This window comes from Brienomyrus brachyistius, chromosome 6 (assembly GCF_023856365.1).
Source record: "Brienomyrus brachyistius isolate T26 chromosome 6, BBRACH_0.4, whole genome shotgun sequence".
NCBI lineage: Eukaryota > Metazoa > Chordata > Actinopteri > Osteoglossiformes > Mormyridae > Brienomyrus > Brienomyrus brachyistius.
In genome coordinates, this window is record NC_064538.1 from 19,744,975 (window position 1) to 19,764,206 (window position 19,232).

General features: G+C 48.0%; 1 protein-coding gene across 1 annotated transcript; it reads left to right on the forward strand.

Annotated features, from left to right (window-relative positions):
- The first annotated feature begins 12,647 nt into the window (after window positions 1–12,647).
- LOC125744855 (amphoterin-induced protein 3-like) lies at window positions 12,648–16,119 on the forward strand. Its single transcript, XM_049017137.1, has 3 exons — window positions 12,648–12,914; window positions 13,110–13,192; window positions 13,840–16,119. The coding sequence occupies exon 3, from the start codon at window positions 13,883–13,885 to the stop codon at window positions 15,320–15,322; it is 1,440 nt and encodes a 479-aa protein (XP_048873094.1). The 5' UTR covers window positions 12,648–12,914; window positions 13,110–13,192; window positions 13,840–13,882; the 3' UTR covers window positions 15,323–16,119.
- Window positions 16,120–19,232: the final 3,113 nt, after the last annotated feature.

Sequence of the window (19,232 nt, forward strand, 5' to 3'; positions counted from 1 at the left end):
GGCTAGTTTTCGCTACTTGGCTGTATCTATTAAGTTCAACTCGGTGTCCATAAACCACAAAAGGCAATCAAATCAGACCAAAAAAATATATAGTGAAATATACAATTTAAAAATCATATTTAATAATATAATACATTTTACATTAACATTTATAAATATGTTTATGATTATTAAAACTTTACTATTTATTATTTATAATCATCCATTATTTATTCTTATTTAATTTGGTAATAGGCTTTCGCTAGTTACTCTAGGTTACACTTTCCCCCCTTACTCTATGCACGTCTCTGTGCATTACAGTATATTAACAGACCACACTGTTATAGGGGCAAACAGACAGACAAGGCTGGCATCAGCAAGGGAGTCAGTCACAGCTGCACTAAGACTCTGGAACAAGGACTGTACTACAGTATAGTGATTAAAGGGCGGCCCAACTTGGGAACAGTCTCTCTTTTTGACTTTTCTCTCAATCGTGATGACATTCTCAGAGAATTGCCTCCACAACATGCTGCTTCTCCCGAACTTCTTCCTCGACAAGTTCCATCCTCAATTACATTCTCATCTAAAGTTTCATCTGCTAGGGACTTGCTATTTTCTGGTGAATCTCCAGGAAATGTACATTCTCTTCAGTTTCTGGTAGGTTACTCCCCGAGTCTCCTTCCATAACATCAGTAGCTATTGCAGGTACAGCAAAAGAAACAACCGGATCCACTGAATCTTCAGCACAGCAATGGTCATCATCAGATAAATCGACTGTCTCTGGAACTTCTGTTATAATCAGGTTTACTAACTCTGCACAGTCTGGGGCAACACCACGTACAGCATCTCCAGAAACATGCTCAATATTATCTAACACAACGTGGTATCTTACTAACATTAGATTCTTTTGTGGTCTCAAACACTTTCACAAAGGTTCTTCTTGGAAAACAGCAGGATCTCTAAGACATTCAGCATGCAGTCATCATCTGCATCAAATTATGGTTCTCCGGGAACCTCCTTATCAGTGTTTTGATGAGTTGGTGGTTGTTATTTTGTTTGGGTCAGACGCATTATCGGCCAAAAGGAAGAAACCACAAGGTAACAAAAGATCCCGTTGTAACGTTCGTAGGGCACCTTTCATATTCTCTGGCTTAACCATGTACACAGGAAGATCACCAGCTCAACTCACAAAATCATATGCAAGAAGTTCCAATCTATTAACTAGCGTGTGTTCTACCCTCATAAGCATGTTCCTGACCAATATACAATCTAAAATATACGGGTTGGACTTAATGACTTAGTATTAATTGAATCTGGCTCTAGCAATAGGAAATCCATGCACAGCAACAAAGTATCTAAGTAGGCTTTTCACAAGGAACTTCATTCTTTCTTAGGGTTTGCTGGATATTACCACCAGCACCAGGATATTACTCTGCATCTACAGTAAGTAGCTTTTATGTTGACTAAAGGGGCTGCTTGCTCAGGCAATGCCTTGTTCTGTAACAAACACATGAGGGCATGTTTAGATCTTTCTTTCAATTGCAGTAGCTACTGTATCTTGGGCCAATAAAACCAAGCCCTTACAAAATCAAGTGTGCACTCAATGCCAAGATGACCCATATCATCGTGTAAGCTTGTCATAACCATATGTCACAATGTCCCTGGAAGAACCAATTGGTACTGGGTCAGTCCAGCCTCTTGACATTTTCAATAAAGAATTCCCTCCTTAAACTCTATGTTTTCCCACTCATGTAGTAGCAATGGAAGCTCAGTAAACTCTACTTCAATTTGGTAATAACGCGACTTTAAATCGAGGACAGAAAATCATTTTAAACCTGTAAGTTCTATGAAAATCTCATCCAGGATAGTCAGGGGATGTGCATCTTTTATTGTCCGCAAATTGAGTTGCCTATAGTCATTGCAGAGATGAAGATTCTTCTTCCTCACTACTACAATGGGTGAGGAGAAGGACAATTATGATTCTCTGATAATGCCTGCATCAAGCAGCTTCTGTACGTGCTTCCGGACTGCATAAAAGTCTTGTGGATATACAGTACAGGCCGGGCTCTCTGCTTAAAAGGACTGTCATTGTGCAATTATGGTGCTTCAATATATCAGTTCAACCAAAGTCAAGATAATGCTGGGAAAACACTTCATGAATTTTCTGCAACTGCTGTGAAATCCTTCCTTTTCAGACAACTGGCACTGATGATTCTCCAAAGTCAAACTGCAATTTTATGTCTTCAGTGGACCTGAAGGCTCGTAAACAGGCTGGAATATTCAACACAGCCTGACCCCCCCCCCCCCCCCAAAGGTGAGAGAACGTCCAAGGTCCGGTGGTAACCGCAGGCACTGGCATCACCGGTTCCCCCAGCTGCCGATCCTTCCCTCCACAAGGCCTAGGGGGATCTGCTGCACCTTCCAGTGGATGTTCCTGACTGAGGAACATTTCACCCTCAGACTCCCATAGCTAGGCCCCTCTCTCCGGGGACAGCCGACATGCCGAGCAGCTGGGGATCGCTGGCAAAGCCGAGCTGTTAGGGAGCGCTGGACGGTCAGCCGGCTCTGGAGTTGCAGGCCCCCGCAGGCCCCCGCAGGCCCCGGCTCTTCTTCCTCCATGACTTTGGGGAGACCGGTTGTTGATTGCCAGGCTGGTTCCCCCGAGGGGGCTCCTGCTTGTGCCTCGGGAAGGCCTCGCCCAGCTGCTCACAGTCAGGCAGCCACTCTCGTAGCTTCTCCATGAGGCATTGCCCCCGCTCCAGGGACTCAAGCAGCCGCTCACCCTGCTCCTGCTGTGCTGCCAGCTCGCCGTGCTTCTGGGCCCGGTAGGCCTCCAGTGTGCAGCACACCCCCTCCCAGCCACGCAGCGCGACCTCCACCTCCTGCAGCTTGCGGCGCTTCTGAGCCAACTGAGTTTCCAGTGCACTGCACACCTTCTCCTGGCCGAGCAGCACTGTCTCGCATCTACGCGACGCCACCGCCACTGCTTCGGCTAGCCTCCTCTGGCGGTCACACTCCTGCTCTCAGCTGGCTAGCTCAGGGTGCAGCTGCTCCAGCTCCTACTGCTCCTGCTCTGTGCTCTCAGTCCCGCTCCCGTTGCTTGTCCAGCTTGGGGTGCTCCTGAGCTAGCGGGGCCTCCCAGCTGTGGCACACTTCCTCATGGCTGAAGAGAGCAGCCTCAGCCACTGGTCATGCTCACAGCTGGGATCACACCGGGACTTGTCGCAACTGGTGAACGGACAGCACTTGATGACGAGTGAGCGGCCGGGGTCCTCTGAGGTGCCCATCGTTCTTGTTCACCGGCGTCGTCTCTGATGGAGGTCTGGCGGGCTAGCAGGGGCAACTTCAAGTTGCGCCGTACATGTCTGGGGCACTCCAGGAGGACATAGTTGCTCCTCCATCACTGTGCCACTCCTAACTTTTCTGCTGGCAGGCTTGGGGGAAGCTTCCGGGCAACACAGTAGCCAGTGCATCTCTCCATAGCCCCAGATGAGTATCTTTGCCCCAGATGTCCTCTCTTCAGCACTTCACTTCTGGTCTACAACACTAGAGCACGTCAGGATTACAAATACAACACAAGTATTTACCCTATCAAGTACGTATAAGGGCTATTTACAGGATATGCATAGGGCTATATACAAATCCTGCTGGCGCTACAATATTTTATAATACATTTTCAATTAATATTTAGAATGATATTTACGATTATTATAAATGTGTTATTTGTTATTTACAATCCATCCATTCTTTATTCTTACTTTAAATATGTAATAGGTTTTCGCTAATTGCAGTCATGACCAAACACAAGTATTGCTTTTCAAAAAGTTTGCTGCTTCAGTGTTTGTAGATTTTTTGTCAGATGTTTCTATGGTATCCATCCATCCATTTTCCAAACCGCTTATCCTACTGGGTCGCGGGGGGTCCGGAGCCTATCCCGGAAGCAATGGGCATGAGGCAGGGAACAACCCTGGATGGGGGGCCAGCCCATCGCAGTGTTTCTATGGTATACTGAAGTATAATTACAAGCATTTCATAAATGTCAAAGACTTAATTACATGAAGTTTATGCAAGGTGTTAATGTTTGCAGTGTTGGCCCTTCTTTTTCAAGACCTCTGCAATTCACCCTGACATGCTGTCACTCAGCTTCTGAGCCAAATCCTGACCGATGGCAGCCCATTCTGGCATAATTAATGCTTTGAACTTGCCTTTTGTTTGCCCACCCACCTCTTGAGGATTGACCACAAGTTCTCAATGGGATTAAGGTCTGGGGAGTTTCCTGGCCATGGACCCAAAATGCCGATATTTCGAGCCACTTAGTTATCACTTTTGATAATGGTCTCAGGATGCTTTACTGCTGGCATGACACAAGTATGATAGCAGCACTCACCACTTTTTTCTCCATACAATCTTTTTCCTGATGCTTCAAAGAATTGGAAACGGGGATTCATCAGAGAAAATGACCCCAGTCCTCAGCAGTCCAGTCCCTGTACCTTTTGCAGAACATCAGTCTGTCCCTTATGCTTTTCTTGGAGAGAAGTGGCTTCTTTGCTGCCCTTCTCGACACCAGGCCATCCTCCAAAGGTCTTTCCCTCACTGTGTGTGCAGATGCACTCACACCTGCCTGCTGCCATTCCTGAGCGAGCTCTGGTGGTGCCCCGATCTGCAGCTGAATCAACTTTAGGAGACGGTCCTGGCACTTGCTGGACTTTCTTGGGCGCCCCGAAGCCTTCTCCGCAACAACTGAACCTCTCTCCTTGAAGTTCCTGATAAATCCGATAAATAGTTGATTTAGGTACAATCTTAATAGCCGCAATATCCTTGCCTGTGAAGCCCTTTCTGTTTAAAGCAGTGATGACTGCACATGTTTGCTTGCAGGTAGCCATGGTTAACAGAGGAAGAACAAAGATTTCAAGCACCACCTTTCATTTGAGACATCCAGTCTGCTATTCTAACTCAATCAGCATGACAGAGTGATCTCCAGCCTTATCCTTGTCAACGCTCTCACCTGTTGGTCCTTTTGTGGCAGGGCTGAAATGCAGTGGAAATGGGATTTTTGGGATTAAGTTCATTTTCATGGCAAAGAGGGACTTGCAATTAATTGCAACTCATCTGTTCACTCTTCATAGCATGCTGGAGTTTATGCAAATTGCCATCATCAAAAGTGAGGCAGCAGACTGTGAAAATTAATATTTGTGTCATTCTCAAAACTTTTGGCCATGGCTGTATGTAAATTGTGTAGTTATACTAACATGGAGATATACTGCTTATATATAAGACAGGTTAAAAAAAAAAGCAGTAACCTTTACTTTCATCAATGTCGACGATGAAAAAGAGAAAGGTCAGTTCTGGGGGGGAAATGGCCACCTCCCCTCCTGCCGTGCCTGTAACGCACAGGCTGGCCAATCTCCTGCCGCTCGCTAACTACGTGCACGGCTGACTGTGACCAGGCAGAAATTTGCTTTGGCATCTGCCGACGTGCCCAAGTTCACGTTGTCCCTGGCAACCCAGCACAAAAAAAAAAAATTCAAAGTGTCAAGGAAAAACTGTGTGTTGTGTACAACTCCTGTATGCTAAACCTAGACTGTTTAAGCACACCTGCATCTTAGCATCATACACAGAATAAAAACCATTTATGAAACGGGGAGAGAAGTCTGCAAATATGTCTGCATTTGCATAACCTGATATCAATTCATAAAATCCCAAGATTAATTTTCTAATATGTGCCTTTTACAGTCTGTGTTCTTTTCACATGGTTGTGTGATGCTTTAACCCAGTTAAATGTTTTGTGACTAAATATTTTCAAATGAAATGTGTCTGCTAATGTATGAAATCAAGTTTGCTGGTCTTTTTATCGCCTATTTGTGAAGTTTCACAAGTAAGAAGTAGTCTTATTATTAGTAATTTATATAGCTTCCTATCAAATGTTTGGCCCTGAAGAGAAAGAATGAAAAGAACACCAAGAAATCTATCTTTTTATTACATCGTGCACAGAATCACAGCTGCCGTTTCAGCTACGTTACAGTATGGTGGTATATTGAAAATTAATACCATAATGGAAGTTATAACTGTCACGATCACGCCGGAGATAAGCGGCGATCGTGCGGGTAAGGAGCAGGCAGGCAAGCGGGATACGGGAAAACGGGGTTTTAATAAGGATAAGCGGGTCAGGGAACACTGGACGGCAACAGACATCAGGAAACATCAATGACGGACAAGGGAAACCGGGGAGACCAGGACTTAAATACACAGGACTAATCAAAGTAACTAGACAAAGCAGGAGACGATCAGGGAAATACACGTGGGTAATCAGGGGGCGTGGCACACACGAGGAGCGGACGAGCCGGGCATGACAGACCCCCCCCCCCCAAAGGCGCGCTTCTCCGGGCGCGCCAAGGAAGGGGGCGACAGACGGGACGAGGCAAAACAGGACCTGAAAAACAAAACCAGAAATCAACGAGGGACAGGGAACAAGACAGACAGGCACAAAACACAGCCAGGGACAAGACAAAGGACAAAACCTGACAGAGGGTCGGGAAAGCAGAGAGACAGACCAGGAAGGGAGACACAGCGGGAACAGGAGGAACAAAGGGGCCAGGAGTGCAAGGCGGGTACACCGGGGCACAAGGAACAGAGACGGGCGGAACGAAAGGGCGAGCAGAAAACGAAGGGGCAGAGACAGGCGGGACAAAGGCAGGGGCGTAGGGAGACAAGGAGGGGGAACAAAGGGGAGCTCGAGGGAGCCCAAGCGGGCGACGGGAGGCAGCCAGAGGGGCCGCAGGCGGCCGGGAGGCCGGAGCCGGAGGGGACCTCGGAGGGGCAGAGGAGACAGGGCGAGGGACCCGCGGAGGGGCCAGGGAGGAAGCAGGAGGGAGCACCAGGGAAGGGGACGAGGGAGCAGGAGGGGCCCACGGCGAAGGCCCGGAGGAGGGGGGAGCCGCAGCAGGCGGCGACATCCGGTGGAGGGCCGGAGGTAGGGGCCCCGCAGGCAACCGAGGAGCCGCCGTCGGGGAGCCCGCAGGCGGCCGACCAGGCACCGGAGGGGGGGAGCGAGGCGGGGCGACGAGGTACTGGAGGGGAACCCGCAGGCGACAGCCGACCCGGAGGGCCAGGACCCGCAGGCGCCAACCGAGCCAGAGCGCAGGCGAGGGAGGGCGAGCCAGGGGGCAGGGCGGGAGGGACCCCAGTCCGACGTCTGTGCCCCCTCCGCCTGCGGGACACAGACATACCGACTCCCGGTCGGGGTCGATGTCGCCGGGGTGAGGGTGAAGGAGTCACTAGTGCGGTCCCCGAGGGGTCCCATTCAAGCTCCTCCACCTCTGAAGAGGGAGGAGCCACGATGGAGTCCTCTGGGACCACCTCAGGGACTAGGGCGACAGGACTTGGAGCTGCAGCAGGCGGAGGGGGCGCCTCTGGAGCTGCAGCAGGCGGAGGGGGCGCCTGCCCGGGAGCTGCAGCAGGCGGCTGCGGAGGGGGCGCCTGCCCGGGAGCTGCAGCAGGCGGCTGCGGAGGGGGCGCCTGCCCGGGAGCTGCAGCAGGCGGCTGCGGAGGGGGCGCCTGCCCGGGAGCTGCAGCAGGCGGCTGCGGAGGGGGCGCCTGCCCGGGAGCTGCAGCAGGCGGAGGGGGCGCCTGCCCGGGAGCTGCAGCAGGCGGAGGGGGCGCCTGCCCGGGAGCTGCAGCAGGCGGAGGGGGCGCCTGCCCGGGAGCTGCAGCAGGCGGCTGCAGAGGGGGCGCCTCTGCAGGAACAGGAGCGCGGTCAGGAACAGGAGCTGGCTGCAGTGGGGGCGCCTGCCCGGGAGCTGCAGCAGGCGGCTGCAGAGGGGGCGCCTGCCCGGGAGCTGCAGCAGGCGGCTGCAGAGGGGGCGCCTCTGCAGGAACAGGAGCGCGGTCAGGAACAGGAGCTGGCTGCAGTGGGAGCGCCTGCCCGGGAGCTGCAGGTTGCTGCAGTGGGGGCGCCTGCCCGGGAGCTGCAGGTTGCTGCAGTGGGGGCGCCTGCCCGGGAGCTGCAGCAGGCGGCTGCAGTGGGGGCGCCTGCCCTGGAGCTGCAGCAGGCGGCTGCAGTGGGGGCGCCTGCCCTGGAGCTGCAGGTGGCTGCAGTGGGGGCGCCTGCCCTGGAGCTGCAGGTGGCTGCAGTGGGGGCGCCTGCCCTGGAGCTGCAGGTGGCTGCAGTGGGGGCGCCTGTCCTGGAGCTGCAGGTTGCTGCAGTGGGGGCGCCGGCCCGGGAACTGCAGGTTGCTGCAGTGGGGGCGCCTGCCCTGGAGCTGCAGCAGGCGAAGGGGGCAGCGAAGGCGGCTGCGCAGGCGGCGGCTGCACGGGAGCGGGGTCCGGCGGCAACGAAGGCGGCCGCGCAGGCAGCGGCGGCAACGAAGGCGGCCGCGCAGGCAGCGGCGGCAACGAAGGCGGCCGCGCAGGCAGCGGCGGCAACGAAGGCGGCTGCGCAGGCAGCGGCGGCCGCACGGGAGCGGGGTCCGCCGGCAGCAACGGAGGGAGGTCCTCCGTACTGGCGATCGCCGTTCTCCTCCGTCTCCCTCGCTGGCGCCTGGCGGTTGCGGGAGGCGGCGCGATGTCCGTGAAAACGGACGGTGGAAGAAAGGCTTCCGGCTCCGGGTAGTGGAAGGGCTCCTCGTCCTCGTCCTCACTAGAGAGCCAGTACTTCCACGCGGGATCGGGGACGCGTGTGGTCGGCCCCTGGGCTGGAGGTAGGGCAGGTACCTCCCTCTCGCCCTCCGTCGGAAGCCAAAGCCTGGAGAGCGAGCAGGCGCCGAGATAGATCGGCTCTTGTGGGAGCCTCTTCCTCCCTCTCCGCTTCTTTTTGGGGTCCGTCATTCTGTCACGATCACGCCGGAGATAAGCGGCGATCGTGCGGGTAAGGAGCAGGCAGGCAAGCGGGATACGGGAAAACGGGGTTTTAATAAGGATAAGCGGGTCAGGGAACACTGGACGGCAACAGACATCAGGAAACATCAATGACGGACAAGGGAAACCGGGGAGACCAGGACTTAAATACACAGGACTAATCAAAGTAACTAGACAAAGCAGGAGACGATCAGGGAAATACACGTGGGTAATCAGGGGGCGTGGCACACACGAGGAGCGGACGAGCCGGGTATGACAATAACCAGTATACTGAATGACTGGGTACACCACCCAGCGGTACTCCGAAGATTGCAAAATATATGCCTGCAAGAGAATTTCACATGACACACCATAATCAGTGAACGCACCACCTGTTGGAAGGTTATATCACTGGAGCAGGACCCACTCCTGTTTCAGCAGTCAAAAGCTGCACAGTGTGAAGGATTACTGCCCCAGTAACATCCCCAATATGGCTGTCAAATCGTCACACTTGCAGTCACGTGACAGCAGGTCTATTAAATATAATCACCGGCTTTTCGGTACTATACAGAAATTTACTTACCCTCACTATTTCATAAGCAGATTAGCAGTACACCAACAATATTAATGATAGGTGTATTCTGACACTCAAGATAGTAATCTATGTCAATTTGATGTTTCCTTATATTTAATAAACTCATCACCACACCATCGACCATCTTTTTACCTTGTTTAACCACAATATCTACTTTTATAAAAGATATTGTGGCTGCTGAGCTGTTCCTTTCTTCTCTGCCACTTCAGTGCTTACAGTACATGGCTTCCATGAAATACCAAAACAGTACCATGTGGCGTGCTCCGCTAAGCTAATTTAATAAAAGTAAAGGTATGCCGAATTTATATGGATTACGCATTACTTATGGGCGTCACAATCAATTCTGAATCAAATCGAATGGAATTGGAAATTGAATTGTTTTGCGACCTTGTGTATCGGAATTAAATCGGTGCAGGAAATCAGTGGCAATACCCAGCCCTAGTTAATTCTGGCTTAAATTACTTTGTGTTTTCTTTTTTATATATATATATATATATATATATATATATATATATATATATATATATGTATTCAGAGTTTCCTATTAAGGTTTTATCTGTTATGAATCTCATTTTAACGAATTAATGTCATTTTCACAGCAATTATACGAATGCTATCACTTGATTAGACACATGCTCCATTCCTTTTCTAATGACACCAATATCTTCGGCAGTGAATATTCTCTGTTTCTTCAGGACATCTGTTTCCTGAATCTGTTCCCTGAATCTGTTTAACTGCTGTTAGGAAAGACGAAGATCTTGTGAGGTTGACCACCAAGGCTGTAGCTTCATTATTACCATTAATTATTCATTAAAAGCCATAGAGGAGGAACAAGCTGCATATCTTCCTCTCCTTTCCTCTCCTCTGTCCCGGACAAAAGGACATCTATCAGAGATACTGCATTACTGTATTGACCTTTCTCAATCACCCTCTTACAGTGCAGAGAATGTTCTTTCTTTTTTATAAAATCTCTAAATTGCTTTTCTCACTATCCTCCATTTGTATAAAAAAGCATCTCCCTGCCAGCACACGTCCTTCAGCCCCCTTAGCTGTGTCCTGGTCCGGCGCCTCCTGTACCTCATTAACGATTCCTTTTATATACCCTGGAAATGCTCCATATCTGTCCCTCTATTACTCTCAGCGAGCAGCCGCCGTACCACAAGGCTCAGTTCCTGCTTTTACTCCACCACATTCGTTTGACTTCTCTTTTTTTCTCATGCGGCTTCAGTAGAATTGCAGTTGAACCAAATAAATCAATTAACCTAAAATTATCGGAAATTGAACTTAAGTGGAATGACTTGAGAGGAGTGCAAATGGTGGCGAGGGGAGAGTGTCAATGCTCAGCTCGAAGGAGTACAGAGAGTGTGTGCACGTGTGTGTGTGTGTGTGTGTGTGACTTTTACATTCATTTCTATGGGATAAACCCTAATCTGAACAATGACACCTTTAACTCCTACCCACCTCTAACCTTAACCATAAGTAACCAAACGAAATAAAAAACTTAAAGATTTTTAGTTTTCTTATTGCAGTCACATATTTTATAAAATTTAGGATTATATTGTGGGGACTTCATAAATGTCTCCACAAGCTGAAAAGTAACATATTTTACCACACTATGGTGACATTTGGTCCCCATTGTGGTACATACAAACCCACACACTCTCACACACTCACACACCTGCACACATACCTGTATATGTACAGGTTTATGCATTTTATCCCTATATAAATAAAATATATAATGTATCCACTACAACATAGGTTTGTTTCAGGAGGTTTTGCAATACAACCTGGCACATAGGACTGGCCATTTAGTTACTTCTCATTGCATAGTGTCCCTGGCTCTTTATTGTCCATATGACAACAAACTCTCTTGAAATTCTTCTCATAGTGGCAGTACTGTGTAATATTTAAAGGGTCTCTTCTCTCATCACCCATCCTCCACCCCTCCTTGTCCCTCAGCCTCCACCTCCCCGATCTTCAACGCTCTGGTCTCCCCATGCCTTATTCCTTTCCATTGTATCTGTTTCATTTTCACCCAGGCAGTCGCTTTATCTATAGGCTGCGTGGGAGCCATTGTGGGCCCCTGGCAGAGGCTCTTGGCAGTGGGTAGAGGGAGATGTAGATACTGGGCAGGGAACCTAATGCACTATGACAATTATCAGGGCTGCCTGGGCCACCGTGGCCGAAAGGTAGAGGCAGCTCAAAACGAACATGCAGACACACTGACACACATACACACACACACTTAAATGTGCATGTACAGTCAGGCATGTACACAAAAGAACATTCATCCACACACACACACACACACACACACAGACTAGTAATAGCTGTACTTTGATGTTTATGAGTGTCTTGGTTTGTGTTGGATGTTTCATGTTACTGACTGGATAAGAAATCCTAAGTGTTGATGTACAGGAGGCGAATAAAGAATCGTGAATAAACATTTTCTTTTTTACTTCATGTTTCTTGCTGGTGTGTTGTTTAGTTATAGTAGTTTTCTGATATATCTAATTAACTCCTCTTTCAGATTGTAATCCACACAGAATGAATTACATTCAATATAACATCTGCACACTCCATTGTCTACGTTTTGCCACCTCTTTAAATAGTCGCCTTGCTTCTATAGAATATGAGGCACTTATGGATTAAACTGTTGACATAGCGGTTTTCTTGGCATGGTTTCCTTTACCCTCCACTGAGCCTGGAAGTGGGTGACCCCTGAGACAGACTGTTAATGGCAGAATGGGTGAGATTACACTTTTCTCCTGCTTGAACACGAGATTAAAATAGGAAATGTGAACAACCAGCCCCCCCCCTCTCACCCCCACCATCTCACCCTCCTTCTGGATTTTTCCCCGAGAGAGGTTGCTAATTCTTATGGTTGATTGTGCCAGTTCCTATAGTCAGCAGAAGAAATCAGTCCAAAGCTGAAACAAGGAGAGACTAACAGTTCCAGAAGACGGCAGACAGCAGACAAAACAAAAAATCATCACCGGCAACAAGGTGATGGCAAGTGGAAAAGCAAACAGAGGATATTCCTGTCAAAGACTTTTACCCTCGTTATAACTCATTCTGTCCAATCACTGATCTGCCCTGGCCCCTCAGACCTCCCATTATTTCAATTCTGCCTGTGAGATGAAAGATGGGAGGGGGGAGTGGGGGGAAGATGTGGAGAGAGCGAGAGAAAGGGGGTGGGGAAATGGGAGCACAAGCAGGCACCGCACAAGGGAGGGATGTAGACTGACGAAAAGCAGCCGAGCAGGAAGAGGGGGGCCACTCTGACGGGACTGGAGAAGAGGCAAAGTGGGCTCTTCAGCTCTGGAGAGCACCGAGTCTGACCGTGTGATGCCGGCTGGCTCCGACTCGGCCAATAAGGGATGTGGAAGAAACATCATCCACCAGTTAGGATGGACGAACAGAAGGAGAACTGGCCAGGACTTTTTCTGGAGTGAGAGACAGACGGGATCGAAGGCCGGGGAAAGTACCTGAGGTTGACCTGGAGGTGAGATGATTATTAGCATGAGAACAGGCTTCTATTACGTACCCAGAATTTGGGATGGTGTTCATCAACCAATCTGTCTTCAAACGCCTGGAAGATCATGCTCTGCAATCAGTGCTGGAAACAAACTTGTAGGAATTTAGTAGTTGTGTCAAGTTAACAGGATAAAACCCTGATGTTTTTTTATTTTGATTTAAGACGAGCCTGTCCTGTGAAGATCGGTGTTACAAGTTCAAGAACTTCACATTGTAGCACAGAAGACCTCTCCTGTACTTTGCATGGTAAGATTTTCTTATCGTCACTGGAGCTCCGGGTCAATCCACAAGTTCACATCACAGCAGCTCTGGCTAATAGCAAGAGGCACAGAAGAGCAGATTAAGTCTTACTGTATTATTTGATGTTTTGCAGGATAAATGATTAAGTCTCTTGCACTCAGAATTACTTGACTTTAGAATTAGCAGAAATAACTCAAACTGGACAGTTGTCAAACTCTTTGAACTAACTGCCATACTCATGATTTCTCCTGAAAAATACAGATATAATTTTGAATGTGTAGGTCCTTTTTATTTTTTAATGCTCTTGTTTTCATTTCTGAATGTGGGGGGGGGGGTTAGGGTTAGGGTTAGGGTTAGGGGGGGGGTAGTGTGTGGCTCAGCAGATTAAGCCTCTATTTTTGATTGGAAGGTCGCCTCTTTGAATCTAGTCGTCGGTAGGACAATCACATGTAAGGCCCTTTACTTCCCCAAAATGCTCCCAAGCTACACTCTCCATGTGTCTCAAAGGACAGCAAGATGGAATATGTGAAAAGAAGCTGTCCAATATACTTGCACAAATAATATGTCAAGCATCTTTCTGTTAGTGATATTACCGTTGGTTCTGGAATAATCCTTTCACATTGTCTATATGCTTTTTTTATGCTTTATTTAAGACCTGTGTGCTTCACCTATGGTTACCAGCGTACTGCCAGCACCATGATCTGCACTCATGGTATGCTGCTAAGCTCACTCCTGCTCCAGCTAGCAGTGGGTGGCTGTCCCACAGGTTGCCTCTGTGCCTCGGATATCCTCACTTGTGTCTCACAAGGCCTGGAGCGACTTCCATCACAAATGTCCGCGTCTACTGCAACTTTGGATCTTAGCCACAACCGGCTGGTGCGACTCGAGGAAGGTAGCCTTGAGGGGCTGTCTCGCCTGAACACATTGCGCCTGGCCCACAATCGACTGTCTGGGCTACTTCCTGGAACCTTCCGGAACAGCAGTCGCGGCCTGCGCCATCTGGACCTATCCTCCAACTTGCTGCGCGTGGTGGAACATCACTATTTTCAAAATCTACAGGCCCTTGAAGAGCTGCTGCTGTTCAACAACCGTATTGTCAGGGTGGAGAGCAGGGCCTTGGTTGGCCTCAAGCACTTGCGCAAGGTCTACCTGAGCCACAACCGCCTCACTGACTTCCCCTTCTTCTCGATCAAGGGGCACAGCCACCCTTTCCTTCATACACTGGATCTTTCCTCTAACCGGTTGCCCAAGCTGCCCCTGGAAGATATCTTGGCGCTCCCAGTTTCCATGCAAAGTGGCCTTTTCCTCCATAACAACACTCTGACTTGTGACTGCAACATGTACGGGCTGTTCCGCAGCTGGGAGAGGCGAGGATTCGGCTGTGTGACGGACTTCCAGGAGCAGCACACCTGCCTGGTGTACGGAGAGATCCGAGCTTCCGTACGCTTCTTCCGACATTCCCGCTTCTTTGAGAACTGCACTCTGCCAGCACAGAGTCTGCTAGGGGATCCAGAGACCAGCCTGCTGGCCTTTGCAGGGGACTCAGTGCTTTTGGACTGCCGGACCTCCTTGAAAGGGAAACACATGTCCTACCTGTGGGTTTCCCCGAGCCAGGAGTACATAGCTCCTCCAGGAAACAACCAGTCCCTGGGAATGTTTCCCAATGGCAGCCTGTGGATCCTGGCTGCCAAGACCGAGGATTCGGGGGTGTACCTGTGCATGGTCGTGGATCAGCTGCAGATGCGCAATGAGACTCTGGAGGTGAACGTGACGGTGATTTTGAGGAGGAGTCAAGCTGAACCCTTCAACACAGGCTTCACAACCCTACTGGGCTGTGCGGTCAGCCTAGTGCTGGTGTTCATATACCTGTACCTGACACCCTGTCGCTGTTGGTGCTGCATGCACCCCCTGCCACCCCCCCGGCTCAGCACGATCTGCAAACACACCACACAGTCAGCGCCACACAACACACCACCAGGGGGTGTTGAGAGAGCCAGTCGCAAGCCTGCCAGCAATAAGCACGTGGTCTTCTTGGAGCCCACCAAGGAGGCACAGAATGGGCAAGACCGGACATCCGTGGCACCTCAGTCTAACTCCATTGCTTCTGTCTTCTCAAGCAGTGTGCCCACACCATAGAACAGGACATCCCCTATTTGTGCAGAAAGCAGAATCTACCCCAGGCATGGCAGCGGGAATTTGGACACTTCCATTGGAGGAAAATCATCCAATGTGCATGGTGATAGCTAAGATGTTGGAACCCAAATCATATGATGTAAGCAGGACTGGCCCAAGGAATAAGCAAACTGCTTAGGGCTGAATGGCCACCAGCCCTCACCCCATCTAATTAGCTTGTCAGAATTTGAAGGAAAATCACATTAATGAAATTTTGCTCAGGGCCCCCAAAAATGTTGGCCCGATCCTGGATGTAAACAAACGTTTATAAATACAAACAATTTGTGAAAAAAAGATGAAAAGGAAACCACTATATATTCGTTTGAGGTCTGGTACATTAATTACAGGAATTATTTTAATACCAATGAGCATACAAAAGACAAACAACTGGAGCTGTCCAGCTGCGGAAAACTGAGATTCATCCTCTGCCAGGTCTGATTGGAGGCGGGAATTGTTCTGTAATCATCTAGTGTTCTCCCACATAAGAGAATGCATTACTGTCTAGAAAGGCCCGTAAATGTCAAGAAGCAAAAAAACCATTGCTAGTGAGCATGAAAATCTGTGCCCTTTTGAAAATCTATCGTGATGTCATAAACCAGGAAACAGAGGAGGAGCCTGCAAGAGTTTGATGTAGACGACGATGTTTGACGCTGAGGTTCAGTTATGTGTTTTCAGCCTCATTATGTTCCTATGTAGGCTACAGACTCCCATCACAAAAAATGGATTGGATACAGAAAAGATACCCAATACATGCACTAAAATAATTCCTTATTTACTCTGGCCTTACATAATGCTCATTTTTTGTAATCTCTTAATAAAGTATTCTGCTGTGATCCAGTCTTTGTGTTATTATTGTTAGAAAGCAACAGTATGATCACTGATGATGAAATGCATCCAATTTGTGTCTCAGTGAGCCTGTGTGTACAATTATCACCGAACATGAGATAAAGTGAGGATTTAGCAGGTAAAGGGTGTGACTAGTGTCTTTCGAAAGACTACATTTGTCATCTGTGTGCAGGTCTGGTATGTTAAAAAGCACATGGTTTAAAAAAAACAATTCTATGTTGCCCTTTCACTATCTCTCACATTTTTTTCTAGCAAGTGGAGGCTGCTAATAGTATTCCTCAATCGCGAGGTCTGAGTCCCAGGTTTCCCTGAGGAAGAGAAATTGGGGGGGGGGGGGGGTAGTTCTCATTTGATATACCAGAATCTCAGCAGTCTGAGGCCCATACATCCTCGTATTATTACATCATAACTACACTAATGTGTCGTGTCTCACTAACGACACAAGCCCACGCAAACATACAGCATAATAATATAGCAAAGTACAACTGCACCAGCCAAAAATGATTACAGCGAATACGGTAACGAAATGCAAACCTAACCGAGTCCTACATCTAAGAGGGAATTGCAAGAAAACCCATCGAATGATAGATAGATAGATAGATAGATAGATAGATAGATAGATAGATAGATAGATAGATAGATAGATAGATCTATCTACTGTATTATTATTATTAATAATATTATAATAATAATACATATTATTTGTAGGTGCCTTTCAAGACACTCAAGGACACCTTACAAACACATTAATCAAGTCACAATATGGAATAAATAAAAGTAAATACTTGTTAACATCTCCTTATATATCTACTGTATGTATCCCCCTGCGCACTAAGGCGGCAGGGAGTTTCCACCCAGTGCTCCTAAGTCACAGATGGGGAATCCCTGGGGGATCATAATGTCACCATACAGGAAGACAGAGTTGCCCCGGTTACAGTCTGCAGGGTCTGCAAATGTTACTGCTAATTAAAACTGAGAAGCTCTGAGGAGGAATGGCTGAGACTCACAGGCTCGGAAGCAATGGGAACAGCCTGTGGACAGAACAGCCACAGACTCCTCATGGAAAGCACTGTGTTTACTGTATTGTGCTGCCTGTGTTGTCTTAAACACACATGCATGCACACACACACACTTCCCCTGGTAATTCTCTTCCTCTCAATTACACTCAATTGAGAATAAGATTACCCATGATGCTCTCTTTGGGTTTCTTAGACCCCAACGCACACTGGCTCACATGTCAGTTTCTAGCTCACACGGATGTCAGGATTCACCCACATTTGAACTAATATGGAGCAATTATTGCATCGCCAGCTGCATATGCTGGGGGGGGGACCAGCCCCCCTTGCTGTGACATCTGCTATGCTGTATGCTGACTGACATCATAGAATGACAGTCTCACCATTCAGTTCTCAAGGGAATTGAGACAGGTTAGATTGGAACTAAGTATTACAGCCTGCAGCTGGCCTGTTAAACGTGAACTGCTGCCACAAAACTGAATGTCTCGGAATGTTCCAGAATTGGGCACTGGTATCACAGTAAACATCTTAGGTCATTTCAAGGATCACTCACACCAGTGTACAGCATATCATGTCCAATTCAGGTGCTCTGGTAGAGTAAAGACAATGAAACTGCACAACAATGTTCTGTAAACTATAAAATGTTACATTTTGAAAAGTAGAGGGAAAGGAAAGCAAAAATGTATCCGCATCTTCCATTTAGTGGCGTAGTCCTCTTGCATCATAGTTATTTAATATTAACTCCAACCAAAGATTCGGAAGATAGGATTTTCTAGCAAAGATTCTGGCACTGAAAATTCTCCCTCTGGAACGTTTTAGTCATCTCCTGCAAATTCGGGAGTTCCTAGGGGCTATTGTAGGAACCACCAACTGTGGCCTGCTGATTGGCCCTTTCTGGGGCAAGTATTTTTAGCCCCAGTCCCAGAATTACTTCCTCAGATGTCTGAAGAAGGTCCAGATGATGTCAGCGGCATTCACTGACTTCTACAAATGCATGATGAAATCCATTCTTACTAGAAGCACTACATCAAGGAATGGAAAGCGCTGGACTGAGGATCACAAAGGACTGCGATGGCTGGTGGAGGGAACAGCTGCCTTCACGACTGTACATTTTTGCCTCAGGAAAGGCAGATAATATCTCCAACAACTCCAGTCCTCCTTAGGCAGATGGTATAGGAACATCAGCACTCGAATCACAACGTTCAGAAGAATTTCGACTCTCAAGTCAGAAGGTTGCTGGTTCAAATCCTGTCCTTGGCTGATCAGAATAGTCACATCTCTGTTATGCCCTTGAGCTGGGCTCTCAGAGTTGGCATCATGGGGAGAACATTCACAGGTCACCCCCCCCCCCCCCAAATTATTTGTTTCATGGTACAACGTTTCCTGTCTTTTTATGGATTTACTGTTCAGTGCTATTTAGTGTTTTGTGTAAGGTATTGTCTTTGTTCTTTATTGTTCCCATGTCCTTACCGACATTGCCTGGTGCTGCTACTTTCTTTTAATGGTCTGCTTAATGCACTCTTTTAAAGTACTGTTTAAGGCACTCATCTTAATGCACTGTGTAATGTACTCTCTTTAATGTACTGTTAACTGACTACTCAAATAGGCATCCCATTGTGCAAAGCACATATATCAATAATCTTGATACTTTCTACTCGACTCTTGGTTGATTTCTGCTTACAAAAGATGTGGACTTCAATTTGCTCTTCATACATGTACAGATATTGTCCTACAACTGTTGACTGATCATTTGTTTAATTTTGTTGGTGAATTTTCAGCAAAAAAAAAGAAGCCTAGTAACATCCATTAATATTTGTCAACCCCGAAAACATTACATCGACTTACTTACATTCTCGCATTTAACCCTAACCCTCTCTAAATATATTCAAAATAAACATGTTCTAATTACAACAACTCCAACTTTGAGCACAATGTTCACCGGCAACAGATTATGTTTAAAAAAGCATGGACCTCTTTGTCAGTAGAGATGGGGGGGTTGGGTGCACTGTACA